Genomic DNA, 17,568 nt, shown 5'->3' with positions numbered 1-17,568 from the left:
TGGTGGCGACACCAAGCAGGTGACAAAGAAGCTTTATTGCCTCCAGCTTCTTCTAACCACCAGGAAGGATGGGGAGGGAACAGGGAGGCTCCATGGGGGGTTGGGGAGGAGGTCATGCGTGGAGGAAGCGGTTGAAGGCGTTGTAGGCTGACTCCAGGTCAAACAACATCTGCCTGACCTGGGAGTCATCCAGCTCGTCTGAGGCCGACATCCCGCTGAGGGTCTGCAGCCTAGGAGAAGAACAAGGTGGGCTTCAGAGCCTAAGGTGGGCTTCAGAACCCAAGGTGGGCTTCAGAACCCAAGGTGGGCTTCAGAACCCAAGGTGGGCTTCAGAACCCAAGGTGGGCTTCAGAGCCTAAGGAGGGATTCAAGCCCTCCCCCCACCAGGGTGGTGGTGCCAGTCATAGTATAATAGAATCAGTCAGGGCTGGAAGGGACCACAAGGATCATCTAGTTCCAACCCCCCTGCCATGGGCAGGGACACCCCACACTAGATCAGCCTGGCCAGAGCCTCAGCCAGCCTGGGCTTAAACACCTCCAGGGACAGGGCCTCAACCACCTCCCTGGACAACCCATTCCAGGGCGTCACCACTCTCATGGTGAAGAACTTCCTCCTCCCCTCCAGCCTGGATCTCCCCACCTCCAGCTTCCTTCCATTCCCCCTAGTCCTGGTGCTCACCATTGGTTGACCTTCTGCCTGCCCTCGAAGTCGGGGGGCAGGTGGCTCATGCGGTTCATGGTCTCCATCAGCTCCCGCAGGTCTGGTTGGATCTGGGGTGGGAGGAGGAGAACGTAAGGGGCTGGGGCAGGAGTGCAGGTCCCAGTGCAGCTGGGGTGGGGTCACAGGCTCCTCACCTCGTCCATGGCTCGGATCTCCAGGCGTAGCTTGTCCATCACTGTGATGAAGAGCTGGGAGAGAAGGAGGGTTTGGCTTGGCCATGACCGTCCCAGCCCAACCTGGAGACCCTCTGGTTCAACCATGACCCTCCTCAGCTCAGCTCAGCTGAGACTTCTCTGGGTCAACCATGACCCCTCCTGGCTCAATCGCAACCCACCTTTTAACCGTGGCTCAACCAGGACCTTTCCACCTCAACCACAACCCATCTTGGCTCAACAATGACCCACCTCACAACCTTGGCGTAACCAGGACCTTCTTGATTCAGCCATGACCCCATTGGCTTAACCAGGACCTTCTTGATTCAGCCATGACCCCATTGGCTTAACCAGGACCTTCTTGATTCAGCCATGACCCCATTGGCTTAACCAGGACCTTCTTGATTCAGCCATGACCCAGCTCAACCATGACCCTCCTTGGCTCAACCACAACCTTTCTCATGACCCTCTTGGCTCAACCACAACCTTTCCAACTCAACCCCAACCCATCCTAGCTCAACCCCAACCCTTCCAGCTCAACCCCAACCCATCCTAGCTCAACCCCAGCCCTTCCAGCTCAACCCCAACCCATCCTAGCTCAACCACAACCCTTCCAGCTCAACCCCAACCCTTTCCACACCCCCAAATCCACCCAAGCCAGCGTCGTACAGAGACGATGTCGGCGATGCAGCGGTTGAGGTTGCCCTTGTCATCCTTGATGGTGATGGGCCTGTCCTCCTTGATCCTCTCCATGGCCAAGGGACAGTCAAGCTGCAGTGAGATGACGGTGTTAGCGGCACAGCCAGCACCCAGTTTGGCACCGCTGGTGGCAGTGGCACCGCCGGCACCTCGGCTCACCCGGAACTTGCGGCAGAAGTCATCGATGGAGCTGATCTCAGCACCTTGGACCTGCTTGAGGGCAGCTTTGAACTGGACCAGCAGACGGGAGCAGGCGGCTGTGTACCTGCAGGGGACAGCAGCCAGAAGGTCCCCAAGCCCAGGGACGCCAGCAGGGACCCTCTGGGTACCATCAGCTGGGGACTTACTCATTGGGTGAGACACAGTCCTTGATGTAGGCCTTCTCCAGGGCCTGCAGCGTCTTCACCACCGCAAAGAGCTCGGCCATGTTGTCGTACCTGCAAGGGCAACGGGCACCTGGTGGAGAAGGGGGACCTTGGGGGATGAGGGTGTCCCAGCAGGGACCACCATGGAGAAGAGGGGACCTTGGTGTCCCAGGGTGGACCATGATGGACTGTGGTGTCCCAGGGAAGGACCTTGATGGGGACAAGGAGCCCTTGATGGGCAATGGTGTACCAGGAAGGACCAGTGAAGAAGGGGAACGTGGTGGAAAGAAGGGTCCCAGGAAGGACCCCAACAGAAAAGGGAGGCCCATGAAGGACCAGGATGGTGAATGAAGGAGCACAGTGGAGAAGAGCGTCCTGGGAAGGCCCACAGTGGAGAAGATCGCAACGGGGAACGGTGTCCCTGCTGAAGAAGAGGGCACCGTGATGGAGAACTGCGTCCTGGGAAGGCCCATGGTGCACAACAGCTGTCCCAAGAGAGGTCTTGATGGAGAAAGGGGACCAGGAAAGGCCACAGTGGAGAAGAGGGACCCATGCTGGACAAGGGTGGCCCAAGAGGGACCACGATGGAGGAGCAGCTCCTGGGACACTCTCCCCCATCCTGGAGGCTGGGGGGGGCACGGTGGTGGCACTGGTGGCAGGGGGGAGGCCAGACTCACTTCTCCCTCTCCCGTGCATTCTTGTAGAGCTTCACCTCCTGTGGGGACAGCAAGACCCGATCAGCCCTGGGGCCAACCAGCCAGGCTGCCCCTGGGGCCAACCAGCCAGGCTCCCCCTGGGGCCAGCCAGCCAGGCTGCCCCGGGGCCATGCCGGCGGGGCCGGTGGTGACACTCACCTCATAGAGCTCCGGCTTGTTCCCGGGGGCTGTGCGTGGGCAGAGCGTTAAACAGAGGTTGGGGGGCACCAAGATCCCCCACCTGTAACCCCAGTTCTCTTACTGGTCCCCCTCTGGTAGCCCCAAGACCTCTTCCAGTAGCCCCAGTCACCCTCCCAGTAAATCCCCACCCTGCTAGCCCCATTCCAGTGACTGGTTCACCCCCCAGTAGCCCCAGGACCCCTCCCAATGACCCCTTGGCAGCTCCAAGACCCTTCCCAGTAGCCCCCACCAGGTAACTCTGGTCCCCCCGGCAGCCACAGTCCCCCTCCCAGCAGACCCAATAACTGCAGTACCCCACCAGTAACCCTGAAGCCCCTCCCAGTAAGCCCAGCACCACCTTCCCAAGGCAGCTGTTGCCGCTCTGCTAGCCCCGTTCCCCACCTCCGCAACCTCGGGGTCCATCCCGGCAGCCCCAACACCTCCACCAGCAGCTCTCTTCCCCTCTCCAGTGGCCCCACGGTGCCCCCCGGTAAACTCCGGACCCCGCGGAAGCTCAGTTCCCCTTCCCCGTAGCCTCCGTGTCCCCTTGATAGCCCCAAGCCACCTCCCGGTAACCCCTCCCGGTACCCCCAGTTCCCCTCCCGGTAGCCCGGGGGTGCCTCCCGGGGGTCCCTCCCCGTACCCCCAGCTCCGCTCTCCGCTAACCCCGCGGCTCTCACCTCCCATGCCGGGCGGCCCCGTGATGCCGTGAAACATCCCGCCGGGGCCCGGCCTCTCCTGGAGGACTCCGGAGGGCTCCGGTCACCACCCGCCGCTTCCCGGCGAGGCTTCCCGATTCCCGGCGCCGATTCCCGGAGCTTCCGCAAAAATGGCGGCGGCTGGGGGTCGATGACGCAGCGATCGCTTAATCGAGCCTGGCAGCGGCCGCCGCTGCCTCCGCGGGAGGCGGGGTCGGGGGGGCTGGGGGCGGGGCTAGGAGCCTGGGGGCGTAACTGGGAGGCTTTCGAACCACTTGAAAGGGATTGTGACCTGGATTAAGGGATTTAGACCCAAATGAAGGGATTTCGACCCGATTTAAAGAGATTTTGACCCAATTTGAATAGATTTAGGCTTTGCTTATGAGATGTAGACCCAAATGAAGGGATTTGGACCCGATTTAAAGAGATTTTGACCCAGTTTGAGAGGTTTTGACCCAGTTTAAATAGATTTGGACTTGGTTTATGAGATTTAGACCCAAATGAAGGGATCTTGACATGATTTAAAGAGATTTTGACTCACTTTGAGAGGTTTTGACACAATTTGAATAGATTTAGGCTTGGTTTATGAGATTTAGACCCAAATGAAGGGATTTGGACCCGATTTAAAGAGATTTTGACCCAGTTTGAGAGGTTTTGACCCAGTTTGAATAGACTTAGTCTTGGTTTATGAGATTTAGACCCAAATGAAGGGATTTGGACCCGATTTAAAGAGATTTTGACTCACTTTGAGATATTTTTGACCCAATTTGAATCGATTTAGACTTGGTTTATGAGATTTAGACCCAAATGAAGGATCTAAGTGATTCAGACCTGATTTAAAGAGATTCAGAGCTGGTTTTAGGGATTTAGACTGACTTTAAAGAGACTTTGATTCTCTTTCAAGTAATTTTGAGCTGCACTGAGGGCCATAGGCACAAGTTAAGGGCTGTGAATCCGGTGTAAGAGATTTTGGAGCCAGTTTAAAGAGATTTAGTGGTTCAAAAGATCCAGACCAAACTTTAAAGAAGTTTCAACCTGAATTAAGGGATTTATTAGACCCAAATTAGGGGGGTTGGACCTGATTTAAAACCTTTTGAGCCATTTTAAATGGATCTGGACCAGTTCTAAGATGTTTAGATCTGACTTTAGAGATTTTGGGGCAGATTTAAAGAGTTCTAGACCTGGTTTAAGGAAATGTTAGACCTGTCTTGGGAGAACTTAGCTTAAGAGGCATTGAGCTAATTTAAAGAGATTTTAATCCAGTTTCATAGTTTCATTCAGGGTTGGAAGGGACCACAAGGATCATCTAGTTCCAACCCCCCCTGCCATGGGCAGGGACACCCCACACTAGATCAGCCTGGCCAGAGCCTCATCCAGCCTGGGCTTAAACACCTCCAGGGATGGGGCCTCGACCACCTCCCTGGACAACCCATTCCAGGGCTTCACCACTCTCATGGGGAAGAACTTCCTCCTCCCATCTAGCCTGAATCTCCCCACCTCCAGCTTCATTCCATTCCCCCTAGTCCTATCACTACCTGAGATCCTGAGCAGTCCCTCCCCAGCCTTCCTGTAGGCCCCCTTCAGATACTGGAAGGCCACAATGAGGTCACCTCGGAGCCTTCTCTTCTGCAGACTGAACAGCCCCAACTCCTTCAGTCTGTCCTCATAGGAGAGGTGCTCCAGCCCTCTGATCATCCTTGTGGCCCTGCTCTGGACACCTTCCAGCACCTCCACATCCCTCTTGTAATAGGGGCTCCAGAACTGGACACAGTACTCCAGGTGGGGTCTCACCAGGGCTGAGCAGAGGGGGAGGATCACCTCCCTCGACCTGCTGGCCACACTTCTCCTGATGCAGCCCAGGATCTGATTGGCTTTGCGGGCTGCAAGTGCACACTGAGAGCTCCTGTTGAGCTTTTTGTCCACCAGCACCCCCAAGTCTCTCTCCTCAGGGCTGCTTTCCAGCCAGTCCCTGCCCAGCCTGGATTTGTGCCTGGGATTGCCTCCACCCAGCTGCAGGACCCTGCACTTGCTCTTATTGAACCTTGTGCCCACCTCTCCAGCCTGTCAAGGTCCCTCTGGATGGATCCCTTCCCTCCAACGTGTCTGCTGCACCACACAGCTTGGTGTCATCAGCAAACTTGCTGAGGGTGCACTCAGTGCCACTGTCCATGGCACCCACCCACCTGGTTGAAGAGTTTTCAACCTGGCTTGGGAGGAGTTAGATCTGTCTTAAAAAGTTTTAGACCCAGCTTAAAGAGATTTCAACCCAACTTAAGAGACTCAGGTCTGGTTTTAAAGGCTTTTTTAACCCAATTTAAGCTTTTTAGACTTGACTTGGGAGAGTCTGACCCAATTTCAAGCCACTTTTGGACCCAATTTCAGAGATTTAGAACTAACTCAAGAAGTTTAGGCCCACTGTAGGAGCTCTCAGCCCAGCCCCTCTCCCAGTTTGGTGCCAGCACCACCCCCTCCCTCCTTGCCACTAAACATTCCCTTCATGGCACCATTGGCATCACCATGGTTGGAGCTGGCTTCAGTGTGGGTGAAGATGGCATCACTGTGTTTGGGACTGGCATCACCATAGTCAGATCTGGCATCACCGTGGTTGAAGCTGGCATCACTGTTTTCAGGGCTGGCATCACCATGGTTGGAGCTGGCATCACTGTTTTCAGGGCTGGCATCACCATGGTTGGAGCTGGCATTACGCTGGTTGAAGCTGGCATCACTGTTTTGGGGCATGGTATCAGTAGTTGAAGCTGGCATTACCCTGGTGGAAGCTGGCATCAGTGTGGTTGGAGCTGGCATTACCCAGGTAGAAGATGGCATCACTGTTTTTGGGGCTGGCATCACCCTGGTTGAAGCTGGCACCACTGTTTTGGGGGCTGGCATCACTGTAGTTGAAGCTGGCAGCAGTGTGGTTGAAGTTGGCATCAATGTTTTGGGGGCTCACATTCCTGTGGCTGAAACTGGCATCACCCTGGTTGAAGCTGTCATCAGTGTGGTTGGAGCTGGCATCGCTCTTTTGGGGGCTGGTATCACTGTGGTTGAAGCTGGCATCACCGTGGTTGGAGCTGGCATCACCGTGGTTGAAGCTGGTGTCACTGTGGTTGGAGCTGGCATCACAATGGTGGCACTGGTGGTGGCTGAAGGTGACCAGACCTCACCCCTCATTCCTCTGGTGCTCATCCACTCATCCCCACCCATGGCACAAGGGCCTGGCCCTGACAGGGACTTTCCCAGTGCCACTTCCTGGTGCCAACTTGCTCCTGGCACGGTGCCCATGGGGCAAAATCCATGTCCCCAGTGGCACAGGTGGGGCTCAGACCCACAATTCCCAGCTACAGAGGTCGGTGCCGTGGCCTTGGGGGCAGTCATGTGGCGTGGGGCGATGCCAAGAGGGGTGCCAGGAGAGACCCATAACTGCTCCCACTGCCCTTGCCCGGCTCCTGTACCCCTGGGGCTGGTCCCACCACACCACAAACAATCTCACCACCCTGCGGCAGCTCCCTCTGCCCTTGGCATGATCCCCCTGCCCTCCAACTGTCCCACCCCCCCATGGCTGCTCCCACCCCCCCATGGCTGCTCCCACCACCCTTGGTCTGCTCCCACCACCCCATCTGCTTCCCTCACCCCAGAACTGGTCCCACCAACCCAGAACTGCTGCCACCACGTTAGAGCAAGTTCCACACCCCCTGGCCTGGTCCCACCACCCTTGAACTTCTCCCACCACCACCCTACAGCTGGTATCACCACCCCAAAACTGATCCCACCCCTCTTGGCCTGCCCCCAGCACCCCAGAACTGCTCCCACCACACTAGAGCTGGTCCCACCACCCTTGGCCTGATCCCACCACTTTTGGACTGGTCCCATGACTCTTAAGCTGATCCCACCACACTTAGGCTGCTCTCACCAGCCCAGAGCTGCTCTCACCAGCCCAGAGCTGGTCCCACCAGCCCAGAGCTGGTCCCATGAGCCCAGAGCTGCTCTCTCCAGCCCAGCCCTGCTCCCACCAGCCCAGAGCTACTCTCTCCATCCCAGAGCTGGTCCCACCAGCCCAGAACTGCTCTCACCAGCCCAGAGCTGGTCCCATGAGCCCAGAGCTGCTCTCACCAGCCCAGAGCTGCTCTCTCCGGCCCAGAGCTGGTCCCATGAGCCCAGAGCTGCTCTCCCCAGCCCAGAGCTGCTCTCTCCAGCCCAGAGCTGGTCCCATGAGCCCAGAGCTGCTCTCTCCAGCCCAGAGCTGGTCCCATGAGCCCAGAGCTGCTCTCTCCAGCCCAGAGCTGGTCCCATGAGCCCAGAGCTGCTCTCCCCAGCCCAGAGCTGCTCTCTCCAGCCCAGAGCTGGTCCCATGAGCCCAGAGCTGCTCTCCCCGGCCCAGAGCTGCTCTCCCCAGCCCAGCCCTGGTCCCATGAGCCCAGAGCTGCTCTCCCCAGCCCAGAGCTGCTCTCTCCAGCCCAGAGCTGGTCCCATGAGCCCAGAGCTGCTCTCCCCGGCCCAGAGCTGCTCTCCCCAGCCCAGCCCTGGTCCCATGAGCCCAGAGCTGCTCTCCAGCCCAGAGCTGCTCTCTCCAGCCCAGCCCTGCTCCCACCAGCCCAGAGCTACTCTCTCCATCCCAGAGCTGGTCCCACCAGCCCAGAACTGCTCTCACCAGCCCAGAGCTGGTCCCACAAGCCCAGAGCTGCTCTCACCAGCCCAGAGCTGGTCCCACGAGCCCAGAGCTCCTCACTCCAGCCCAGAGCTGCTCTCACCAGCCCAGAGCTGGTCCCACGAGCCCAGAGCTGCTCTCTCCAGCCCAGAGCTGGTCCCACGAGCCCAGAGCTGCTCTCCCCAGCCCAGAGCTCCTCACTCCAGCCCAGAGCTGCTCTCCCCAGCCCAGAGCTGCTCTCCCCAGCCCAGAGCTGCTCTCCCCAGCCCAGAGCTGCTCTCTCCAGCCCAGCCCTGGTCCCACCAGCCCATGGCTGAGCCCCCCCACCCTTGGAGCGGTGGGACTGGTCCCACCAGCCCACAGCTGGTGCCAGTGGCAGCGGTGCCAGGCCCCTGAGGAATGGTTAACTCGGCACAATCTCAGCCGCAGCCAATCACCGGGGCGGGCACCGGCTGCTTTTACAGCCCTGGGCACCCCAGGGCCACCCCTCAGGGACATTCGGTGCCACTGCAGTCCAGAGCCACCTCCGCCACTGCCACCCAGTCCCTCTGTGCCATGACCCCACTGGGCCTTCTCCTCCTGGCTCTGCTGGGCTTCGCTGGGGCTAACCGGGACGGCGGCGGCGGTGCCAGCGCCACTGCCAGCGCCCCGGTGCCCAGCTCGGCGGCGGGTGGCGTCGTCGGGCGCCAGGTCCGGCGGTGGCGCCGAGCTGTCCCTCGTGGGGACAAGGGGTGGCCGTGCGCAGTGCCAGAGTGGGCCGTGTGGAAAGGTGAGTGGCGGGCACGGTGGTGGCACGGCGCCGGGCACGGCGGGGACGCCGGGCCGTGTGGAAAAGCAGGCAGGGCGGGTGGCACCGAGCGGGCAAAGTCCAGGTGGCCCAGCACAGCCTGGCGCCAGGGTGGCACAGAGTGGAGGGGGTGAGGGTTTGGAGTGTGCCAGGGAGTGGGATGGGCATGGGGAGGCACTGAATGGCGTACTCACACTGCATGGCACCACAGAGCGGTGACTGGCACGGCACTGCCTGGCATGCTGCAGCTACAGCATGGTACTGCCTGGCACAGTACCGTGGGGCACTACATGGCACACCAGACTGGAGACTAGCAGAGCATGGCACTGCCTATCTACAGCATGGCCTGGCCTTGTGCAGTGCTGACTGGCATGGCCTGGCACCGTGTACGTGTGGTTTGGTACTGCAGAGTGGTGCACAGCTTGGCCTGGCACTGCCTGGCACACCACAGGATGTCACAGCAGCACCATACGGCACTGCCTGGCACTCTACAGTGGCGCACGGCTGGGGCTGGCACACTGCAGCATGGCACAGCACCGTGCATCAGTGCAGGGCACAGCATGGTTTGGCATAACATGGCACTGTCTGGCACCATGTAGCAGTGCAGGGTCTGGCCTAGCACTGTCTGGTACAGCATGGCACCAACTGCTATGGCCTGGCACCGACTGACACTGTGACCGGCGTGGCACTGGGGGGCGCCACGGTGCCATGGGGCACGGTCTGAGTGCCCACAGGGGTGGTCTGGGTGCCATGGGGGGCGGTTAAGGCACCATGGGCTGGGTAGAAGGCACCAGGGTGCCTATGGCAGAGGAGCCAAGGTGCCCACGGGGGGGCATTAAGGCGCGGGGGGGGCTCAGGCTGCTGACGCTGTGCCTCCCTCTCCCCAGTCTCAGGCTACCCAGAGCCCCACCAAGCTGCTGCAGCTCCTGGGGGGGGCAGGGGAGGGGTGGCTCGGGAGGGGATACCCACGGAACCTTGACCCCTCTACTGCCACCCCCCCTGCCACCGGCACCCCCCCTGCCACCGGCACCCCCCCTGCCACCAGCACCCCCCCTGCCACCAGCACCTCAGCCAGTGGAGAGCTCAGCACCGCCCAGAGTGAGTGCGGGATGCAGGGACCGGGCTGTGGGGACAAGGACAGGGCCATGGGGACAGGAGGACAGGTGTGGGGGCATGGGCACGAGGGACATGGGGACAGGGATGGAGATAGGGGCACAGGGACACAGGGACATGAGGACAGGGGTGGGGACATGGGGACAGGGATGGAGATAGGGGCACAGGGACATAGGGACATGAGGATAGGGGTGGGGACATGGGGACAGGGCCATAGGGACAAGGACGGGGACAGGGACATTAGGACTTGGAGACAGGGACGTGGGGATGGGAATAGGGACAGGAAGAAGGACAAGGACAGAGATGGGGATGGGGACAAGGACATGGAGACACGGGGTTGGGAATAGGGACAGGGAAAAGGATAAGGACCGAGATGGGGATGGGGACAGGGACATGGAGACACGGGGATGGGAATAGGGACAGGGAAAAGGATAAGGACCGGGACAGGAATGGGGACAGGGACATGGAGCCGCGGGGACAGACAGGGGTGGTGACAGTGGGATGCCATCGTTCATCCCTGGGGACAAGGACAGGGATGGTGGCAGCCTCCTGCTGTCCCAAGGAGCTCAGTGGCACCACCTGCCCTCGGGGGTGAGGCCGAGCTGCCTGTGTCCCCTGCCCGGTGCCAACGTCCCCTGGTGTGTGTCCCCCCAGAGTACCTGCTGGCCTCGGTGGCAGGGCTGGCGCTGGCCCTGTGCCCGCTGCTGGCGGTGGCCCTGCTGCACTGCCCCCTCTGTCGCCGCGCCCAGCGCTGGCTGCGCCCCCTGCTGCTGGGGCTGGCCTCAGGGACCCTCAGCGGCGACGCCCTGCTGCACCTCCTGCCGCAGGTCTGGGGACACCGCCGACATCGGGGGGGGGGGCTCAGGGCGGGGGGGGGTGGGGCTCAGGGCGGGGGGGGGGGCAGGGGGACACGGGGACCTGCTGTTGCACCTCCTGGGGGACACTGGGGGCGCATCAGGGGGGTGTTGGGGACATGGTGGGGGCAATGAGGACATCGCGTGCGCGGTGGGGACGTGGAGATGTGGTGGGAACAAGAGGACACCAGAACAACGGCGGGGTTGGGGACATCCTGGGGACACTGTGGACACTGGGACATCTTGGGGACAACGGGGCCAATAGGGGGGGACATGAGTACAATGGGGATATCATGGGGACTTTAAGGGGACAGTGGGGACCCTGGGGGTAAGAGGGACATCATGGGGACACTGGGGGACATGAGGGATCAAGGGGGTTCTGGGGACAATGTGTGGGACATGGGGGGACAATAGGGACGTGGAGAGGCACGAGAGGACGAGGGGATGACATGATGTGACACCCCCACCCCCCCCTCCCTTTTCCTTATCCCCCCAGATCCTGGGGACCCACAGCCATGGCGGTGAAGTGTCCCAAACCCCCTCAGAAGTGTCCCCAACCCCCACGGTGCTGTCCCCAACCCCCTCAGAAGCGTCCCTGAGCTCCACAGAGGTGTCTGAGGAGGAGCAGGAGCTGCCCTGGACGCTGCTGGGGGTCCTGGTGGGGCTCTTTGTGGCCTTTCTGATGGAGAAGCTGCTGAGGATCCTCCTGCTTCACTCACAGGTGAGGACTGGGAGGCACTGGGGGAGGTTGTGAGGGGGACCGGGAGGGACTGGAGGAGTTTGGGGGGGCATGGGAGGCGTTAGAGGGGCTGGGGGGAACTGGGAGGCACTAGAGGGCACTGGGTGGCACTGAGGGTGGTTATGAGGGGTACTGGGAGGGGGCTATGGGGACCGGGAGGGGCTGTGGGGGAGGAACGGGGGGAACTCGGGAGGTTATGGACTGGGAAGGGGTCTGGGGGTTAAGGGGGGCACTGGGGGGGGAGGGTTATGGGAGGACTAGGGGGGTTGTGAGTGGTACTTGGGGGAGGGGGGGTACTGGGAGCAACGGGGGGGCAGGGGTGGGAGTGATGGAGCGGTCCATGACCAGTTGTGAGTTTAGGGCTCCTCGCCGAGCGCCCCCCCCGTGGGGCACCAGCACTGCCACGGGGAGCTGCAGCAGCAGCCGGCCGGATCCAGCATCGAGCTGGTGCGTACCGGGAGCGACCGGGCAGGCGTGGGGCAGGGCACCGGCAGCCCTGGGAGCAGCGGGGTGGGGTGGGGCAGGGCACCGGGAGCAGGGGGGTGGTGTGGGGCAGGAGCTGGGAGCAGCAGGATGGTGTGGGGCAGGGCACTGGGAGCAGCGGGGGTGGTGTGGGGCAGGGCACTGGGAGCAGCGGGATGGTGTGGGGCAGGAGCTGGGAGCAGCAGGATGGTGTGGGGCAGGACACTGGGAGCAGCAGGATGGTGTGGGGCAGGGCACTGGGAGCAGCAGGATGGTGTAGGGCAGGAGCTGGGAGCAGCAGGATGGTATGGGGCAGGACACTGGGAGCAGTGGGATGGTGTAGGGCAGGAGCTGGGAGCAGCGGGATGGTGTGGGGCAGGGCACTGGGAGCAGCGGGATGGTGTGGGGCAGGAGCTGGGAGCACTGGGAGCAGGGGGGTGCTATGGGGCAGCTCCATATTTCCTCCCCCCAGGTTAAGACAGAAGAAGTTGAGAACCCCCCCACCTCCTCCGTGCTGCAGAGCAGAGGTGAGGGTGCCCCCCCATGCCACCCTCGTGCCCCAAGGGAACCCCGAGTGCCCCCCCCCAAAGTCCGCCTGCTGCCCCCCAAATGCCCTCCCCCGGTAAAAGGGACCCGACCCAGGTGGGACTCGAACCCACAATCCCCAGCTCCGGAGGCTGATGCCTTGTCCATTAGGCCACTGGGCCGCCGCGGTGGGCACCCACCGGGGGCACTGGGGGGCACTGGGAGGGACAGGCCCGGGGTTTTGCGGGGGGGCTGGGGGACACCGGGAGATACTTGGGGGGGGATTCTGGGGTGTAACGGGGGGACTGGAGGATGCTGGGGGGTGATGGGGTACGGGGGGGGGGGCATCGTGAGGGGTACCGGAGGGTGTTGGGGGACCCTGGGAGACACTGGGGGGCACTGAGGCATACTGGAGATGATCCTTGGGTGCCCCCTGGGTGCCTGTGCGTGACACTGGGTGGCCCATGGGTGGCGCTGGGTGCTCCATTAGTGTCCGTGGGTACCCTGTGGGTACCTGTGAGTGACTTGTGGGAGCCCGGGGGTGCCAGGGGGTGCCCTGTGGGTGCCCATGGGTAGCCACGGGTGCCTGTAAGAGCCCGTAGGGGTCAGTGTGAGCTCGCGGGTGCCCCACACGTGACCTTTGGGTGGTTCCCCCCCCCCAGGTGTGCCCTGGACCATGACGGTGGGGGGTGCCGCGCACAACCTGGCCGACGGGCTGGCACTGGGGGCTTCCTTCGCCCAGTCGTGGCGCAGTGGGGTCAGCACTGGGCTGGCTCTGCTCTGCCACGGTCTGCCCCACGCCATGGGTGGGTACTGGGGGGGGGGGGTACTGGGGGTGTGGAGTGGGGGCAGAGGGGGGCTAGGAGGTGTGTGGGAGGGTCGTGGGTGGGGGTCACTGGGTGGTACTGGTGCCACCGGGAGCTGACTGCGTGTCCGTGGTGTCCCCGGTGTGCCTGTGAGCTGAGCGCCCTCTGTGCCAGTGTCCCCGGTGTGCCTGTGAGCTGAGTGCCCTCTGTGCCAGTGTCCCGGGTGTGCCTGTGAGCTGAGCGCCCTCTGTGCCAGTGTCCCCGGTGTCCCCGGTGTGCCTGTGAGCTGAGTGCCCACTGTCCCTGGTGTCCGTGGTGTCCCCGGTGTGCCTGTGAGCTGAGTGCCCTCTGTGCCGGTGTCCCGGGTGTGCCTGTGAGCTGTGTGCCCGCTGTGCCGGTGTCCCTGGTGTTGCCGGTGTCCCTGGTGTCCCCGGTGTCCCCGGTGTGCCTGTGAGCTGACTGCTCACTGTCCCCGGTGTCCCCGGTGTGCCTGTGAGCTGACTGCCCACTGTCCCTGGTGTCCGTGGTGTCCCGGGTGTGCCTGTGAGCTGACTGCCCTCTGTGCCGGTGTCCCCGGTGTGCCCGTGAGCTGAGTGCCCTCTGTGCCGGTGTCCCTGGTGTCCCCGGTGTGCCCGTGAGCTGAGCGCCCTCTGTGCCGGTGTCCCTGCAGGCTCGGTGTCGGTGCTGTCGCAGTCGGGGCTGGGGCCCCGGCGGGTGCTGGTCCTGGTGTGCTGCTGGTCGCTGCCGGTGCTGCTTGGGCTCTACCTGGGGCTGGCGCTGGGCATCACCGGCGCCGCCAGCGACTGGCTCGCGGCCATCGTCACCGGACTGCTGCTGCACCTCGCCCTGGCGGACATGGTGAGGGGGCACGGGGACACCGTGGGGACAATGAGACCTTGGGGACAGTGGGGGCATCATGGAGATTGTGAGACACGGGGTGACACGGGGACATCCTGGGGACAACGGGACATCAAGGAGAGAATGAGGGCAGGGGGACGTGCTGGGGATACAGAGGGGCATGGGGCCATGGAGACATCGTTGGGACAGGGGGTGGCTTGGGGACATGATGGACGTGAGGTAACCTGGGGCTATGGGGACATGGGTGGCACGGGGGGGGGGGGGGGGCACAGGGACCACAGGTTGACATAGGGTGGCATGAGGTGGCTCATGGGGACATGGGGTGGCACAGGTGACATGGGAGAGGGCAGTGAGTGACATGGGTGTTCCTCCTGTCCCCAGGTGCCAGCCATGGTGGCATCAGAGGCAGGATCTCCATGGGTGCTGCTGGCGCTGCAGACCCTGGGGCTGCTGGGGGGCTGGGGGGGAATGGTGGGGCTGGCACTGGCCGAGGGGGCCCTGCCCAACTGACACCCACGGGGGGACCTGGAGTGACCCCTGGAGTGGCACACATGGAGTAAGCCGCTTGGAGTGACCCACGGACATGCCCTGCCCCACTGCCACCCACGGGGGACATGGAACAGCCCATGGAGGGGACAATGGACTCAGCCTGCCCCACTGACACCCATGGTGGGGACATGGACATGAGGGACCCAGGGAGAGACCCACAGAGGGACTCCTGGACCTACTGACCCATGGAGGGGCCTACTGACCCCCCATGGAACCAGCCATGCACTGATGATGGAGTGACCCACAAGTGACCTGTGGGCCCACAGAGTGCCCCAGGGACCCATGGAGGGACCCAGTGACCCATGGAGAGACCCAGTGACCAAATAAAGACTCAGTTAAAGGCATTTTCTAGTTACAGGCACTGGGGGTGAGGAGATGCCTCCTGGGGGCAGTGCCAGCCGCTGCCACCTGTCCCAACACCCTGCTGCCCTCTCCAACACCCCAGTGTCACCCAGGGAATGGCTCCGGGGGTCTGTAGGGCTTGCTAGAGGGTGCAGGACCTTACAGAGCTATAGGAGCCCCATGTGGGGCAGGACATCTACAGAGCTATAGGAGCCCCACAGATCTACAGGACTACTATAGGTCTATAGGAGCCCCATAGGTCTATAGGAGCTGCATAGAGCCATAGGAGCACATAGGGTGAGAGGAACCTATAGGTCCATAGGAGGTCTATGGGGTATAGACCCATACAGATCTATAGGAGCCCCAGGGGGTGCAGTAGCCCTACAGATCTACAGGAGCCCCATAGAACTATAGGAACCTCATGGGTTGAAGGAACCCTATAGAGCTCCAGGAGCCCCACGAAGTCCAACAGCCCCACAGATCTATAGGAGCCCTACAGAGCTATAGGAACCTGAGGGAATTGCAGCAGCCCTATAGATCTATAGGAGCCCCATGGAGTGCAAGAGTCCCACAGATCTGTGGGACCACCATACAACTACAGGAGTCCTGTGGGGTGTAGGACCTCTATAGAGCTCTAGGAGCCCTGTGGGGTGCAGGATCCCTATAGGTCTGTAGGAGCTGCATAGAGCCATAGGAGCCACATAGGGTGAGGGAAACCTATAGGATCTCTATGGGGTACAGACCCATACAGGTTTGTAGGAGCTCTATGGGGTACAGACCCATACAAGTTCATAGGAGCCCTATGGGGTACAGACCCATACAGGTCTGTAGGAGCTCTATGGGGTACGGACCCATACAGGTCTGTAGGAGCCCTATGGGGTACAGACCCATACAGGTCTGTAGGAGCTCTATGGGGTACAGACCCATACAAGTCTGTAGGAGCCCTATGGGGTACAGACCCCTACAGGTCTGTAGGAGCTCTATGGGGTACAGACCCATACAGGTCTGTAGAAGCCCTATGGGGTACAGACCCATACAGGTCTGTAGGAGCTCTATGGGGTACAGACCCATATAGGTTTATAGGAGCCCTATGGGGTACAGACCCATACAGGTCTGTAGGAGCCCTATGAGGTACAGACCCATACAGGTCTGTAGGAACCCTATGGGGTGCAGACCCATACAGGTCTGTAGGAGCTCTATGGGGTATAGACCCATACAAGTCAATAGCAGCCCCATGGGGTACAGACCCATACAGGTCTGTAGGAGCTCTATGGGGTACAGACCCATACAGGTCTATAGGAGCCCTATGGGGTACAGACCCATACAGGTTTATAGGAGCTCTATGGGGTACAGACCCATACAGGTCTATAGGAGCTCTATGGGGTACAGACCTACACAGGACTATAGGAGCCTCAGGGGGTGCAGTAGCCCCATAGAGCTCTAGGAGCCTCAGGGGGTGCACTAACCCTGCAGAGCTCGATGAGCCCCGTAGAACTATGGAAGCCCTATAGATCTATAGGAACACACGGAGCTATAGGATCCCCATGGGGTACAAGATGCAGCCCGGAACCCTCTCTGCCCGAGCCAGGAGGGCAGCCCGGGGACCTGCAGCCCCTGCGGGCCTCAGAATCCACTCCCTACAGGCTGCGACCCCTGCGCGGGTGGTTCCCGGCTCTCTGTAGGTCCCAACGCCGCTAGAGGGAGCTACCCTGGGGGTCTGCAGGGCCGCTACAGGTTGCGCGACCCGCTGCGACCGACCCAGTCCTCCAGTGGAGGACCAAAGTCTCGCTGGTAGCGGCGCAGAGCGGCCGCGCGGGGTGGCGGCGCTCCACACGTCACTTCCGGTGCGCCCGGGGCAGCCTCCGGCAGCGCGGGAGCGAGCGTGGGGGTGAGATGGGCGAATGAGGGAGTCCGGGGGGGGGTCTGTGGGAGTCTGGGAGGGGGTCCGAGGGGTCTGGGGGCGCCCAGGGCGGGTCTGGGACGGAGATGTGCGGGAAATGGGGGGGGTCTGAGGGGGGCGTGGGGCGAGCCTGGAGGGTCTGGGAGTGAGATGGGGTGAAATGGGGGGGTCCAGGGGGCATCTGAGGCGTGACAGAGGGGTATGGGGGGAGTCTGAGGGGTCTGGGAGTGAGATGAGAGGGAAATGAAGGGATCTGAGGGGAGATGGGGGAGCCAAGGGGAGGATCTTGGGGAGCCCAGAGGGCGTTTGGGGAGTGCCAGGGGGGTCTGGGGTGTTTAAATGGTCTGGAGGGGGAACCTGGGGGGGGCGAGGGATATGGAGCAACTCTAGGGTGGTCTGGGAGAAGGGAGGGAAGTCTGTGGGAGGCCAGGTGGGGGTCTCAGGGGAAATGGGGGAGTCCAGGGGTGTTTGGGGGATT

The 17,568-nt window shown here is 61.7% G+C and overlaps 3 protein-coding genes and 1 non-coding gene across 4 annotated transcripts in view; 2 read left to right on the top strand and 2 right to left on the bottom strand.

The window, feature by feature from the left end:
* Positions 1-16: 16 nt before the first annotated feature.
* On the bottom strand, positions 17-3,660 carry VPS28 (VPS28 subunit of ESCRT-I). The gene is made up of 9 exons (XM_068161107.1): positions 3,493-3,660; positions 2,792-2,820; positions 2,615-2,652; positions 1,920-2,009; positions 1,732-1,837; positions 1,543-1,644; positions 856-909; positions 680-771; positions 17-230 (listed from the first exon to the last, which is right to left on the bottom strand). Exons 1-9 carry the CDS (start codon positions 3,527-3,529, stop codon positions 113-115), a joined length of 666 nt encoding a protein of 221 aa, XP_068017208.1. The 5' UTR covers positions 3,530-3,660; the 3' UTR covers positions 17-112.
* Positions 3,661-10,234: 6,574 nt separating this feature from the next.
* On the top strand, positions 10,235-15,749 carry SLC39A4 (solute carrier family 39 member 4). The gene is made up of 8 exons (XM_068161043.1): positions 10,235-10,391; positions 10,710-10,882; positions 11,406-11,630; positions 12,009-12,095; positions 12,583-12,637; positions 13,298-13,441; positions 14,112-14,299; positions 14,681-15,749. The coding sequence occupies exons 1-8, from the start codon at positions 10,235-10,237 to the stop codon at positions 14,807-14,809; spliced, it is 1,158 nt and encodes a 385-aa protein (XP_068017144.1). The 3' UTR covers positions 14,810-15,749.
* Positions 12,745-12,817, bottom strand: TRNAR-CCG (transfer RNA arginine (anticodon CCG)). Its single transcript has one exon. It is a non-coding gene; the product is annotated as a tRNA-Arg (tRNA).
* Positions 15,750-16,635: 886 nt separating the features above from the next.
* Positions 16,636-17,568, top strand: part of CPSF1 (cleavage and polyadenylation specific factor 1) — a 30,390-nt gene continuing 29,457 nt past the window's right edge. The window contains exon 1 of the mRNA XM_068161106.1: positions 16,636-17,078. The gene's annotated coding sequence lies outside the window, so the exon portion shown is untranslated. The remainder of the gene's footprint in view (positions 17,079-17,568) is intronic.

Source organism: Melanerpes formicivorus, unplaced genomic scaffold (genome assembly GCF_026170545.1).
Source record: "Melanerpes formicivorus ecotype bairdi unplaced genomic scaffold, bMelFor1.0.p_v2 SCAF_56, whole genome shotgun sequence".
NCBI classification, from domain to species: Eukaryota; Metazoa; Chordata; class Aves; order Piciformes; family Picidae; genus Melanerpes; species Melanerpes formicivorus.
Note: the sequence above shows the minus strand (reverse complement) of the source record. Positions and strands in the feature narration are given on the sequence as shown.

What these genes read in the sequence shown, in the direction of transcription:
- VPS28 (XM_068161107.1), bottom strand. Translation starts at nt 3,529, where the DNA reads ATGTTTCACGGCATCACGGGGCCGCCCGGCATGGGAG. An exon ending in GGGGCCGCCCGGCATGGGAG is followed by an intron (nt 2,821 to 3,492) that starts GTGAGAGCCGCG and finishes GCCCACGCACAG; the next exon opens with CCCCCGGGAACAAGCCGGAG. An exon ending in AGATCCGAGCCATGGACGAG is followed by an intron (nt 772 to 855) that starts GTGAGGAGCCTG and finishes CTCCCACCCCAG; the next exon opens with ATCCAACCAGACCTGCGGGA.
- SLC39A4 (XM_068161043.1), top strand. Translation starts at nt 10,235, where the DNA reads ATGAGGATAGGGGTGGGGACATGGGGACAGGGCCATAGGGACAAGGAC. An exon ending in CAAGGACATGGAGACACGGG is followed by an intron (nt 10,392 to 10,709) that starts GTTGGGAATAGG and finishes GTGTCCCCCCAG; the next exon opens with AGTACCTGCTGGCCTCGGTG. An exon ending in TCCTCCTGCTTCACTCACAG is followed by an intron (nt 11,631 to 12,008) that starts GTGAGGACTGGG and finishes TTGTGAGTTTAG; the next exon opens with GGCTCCTCGCCGAGCGCCCC.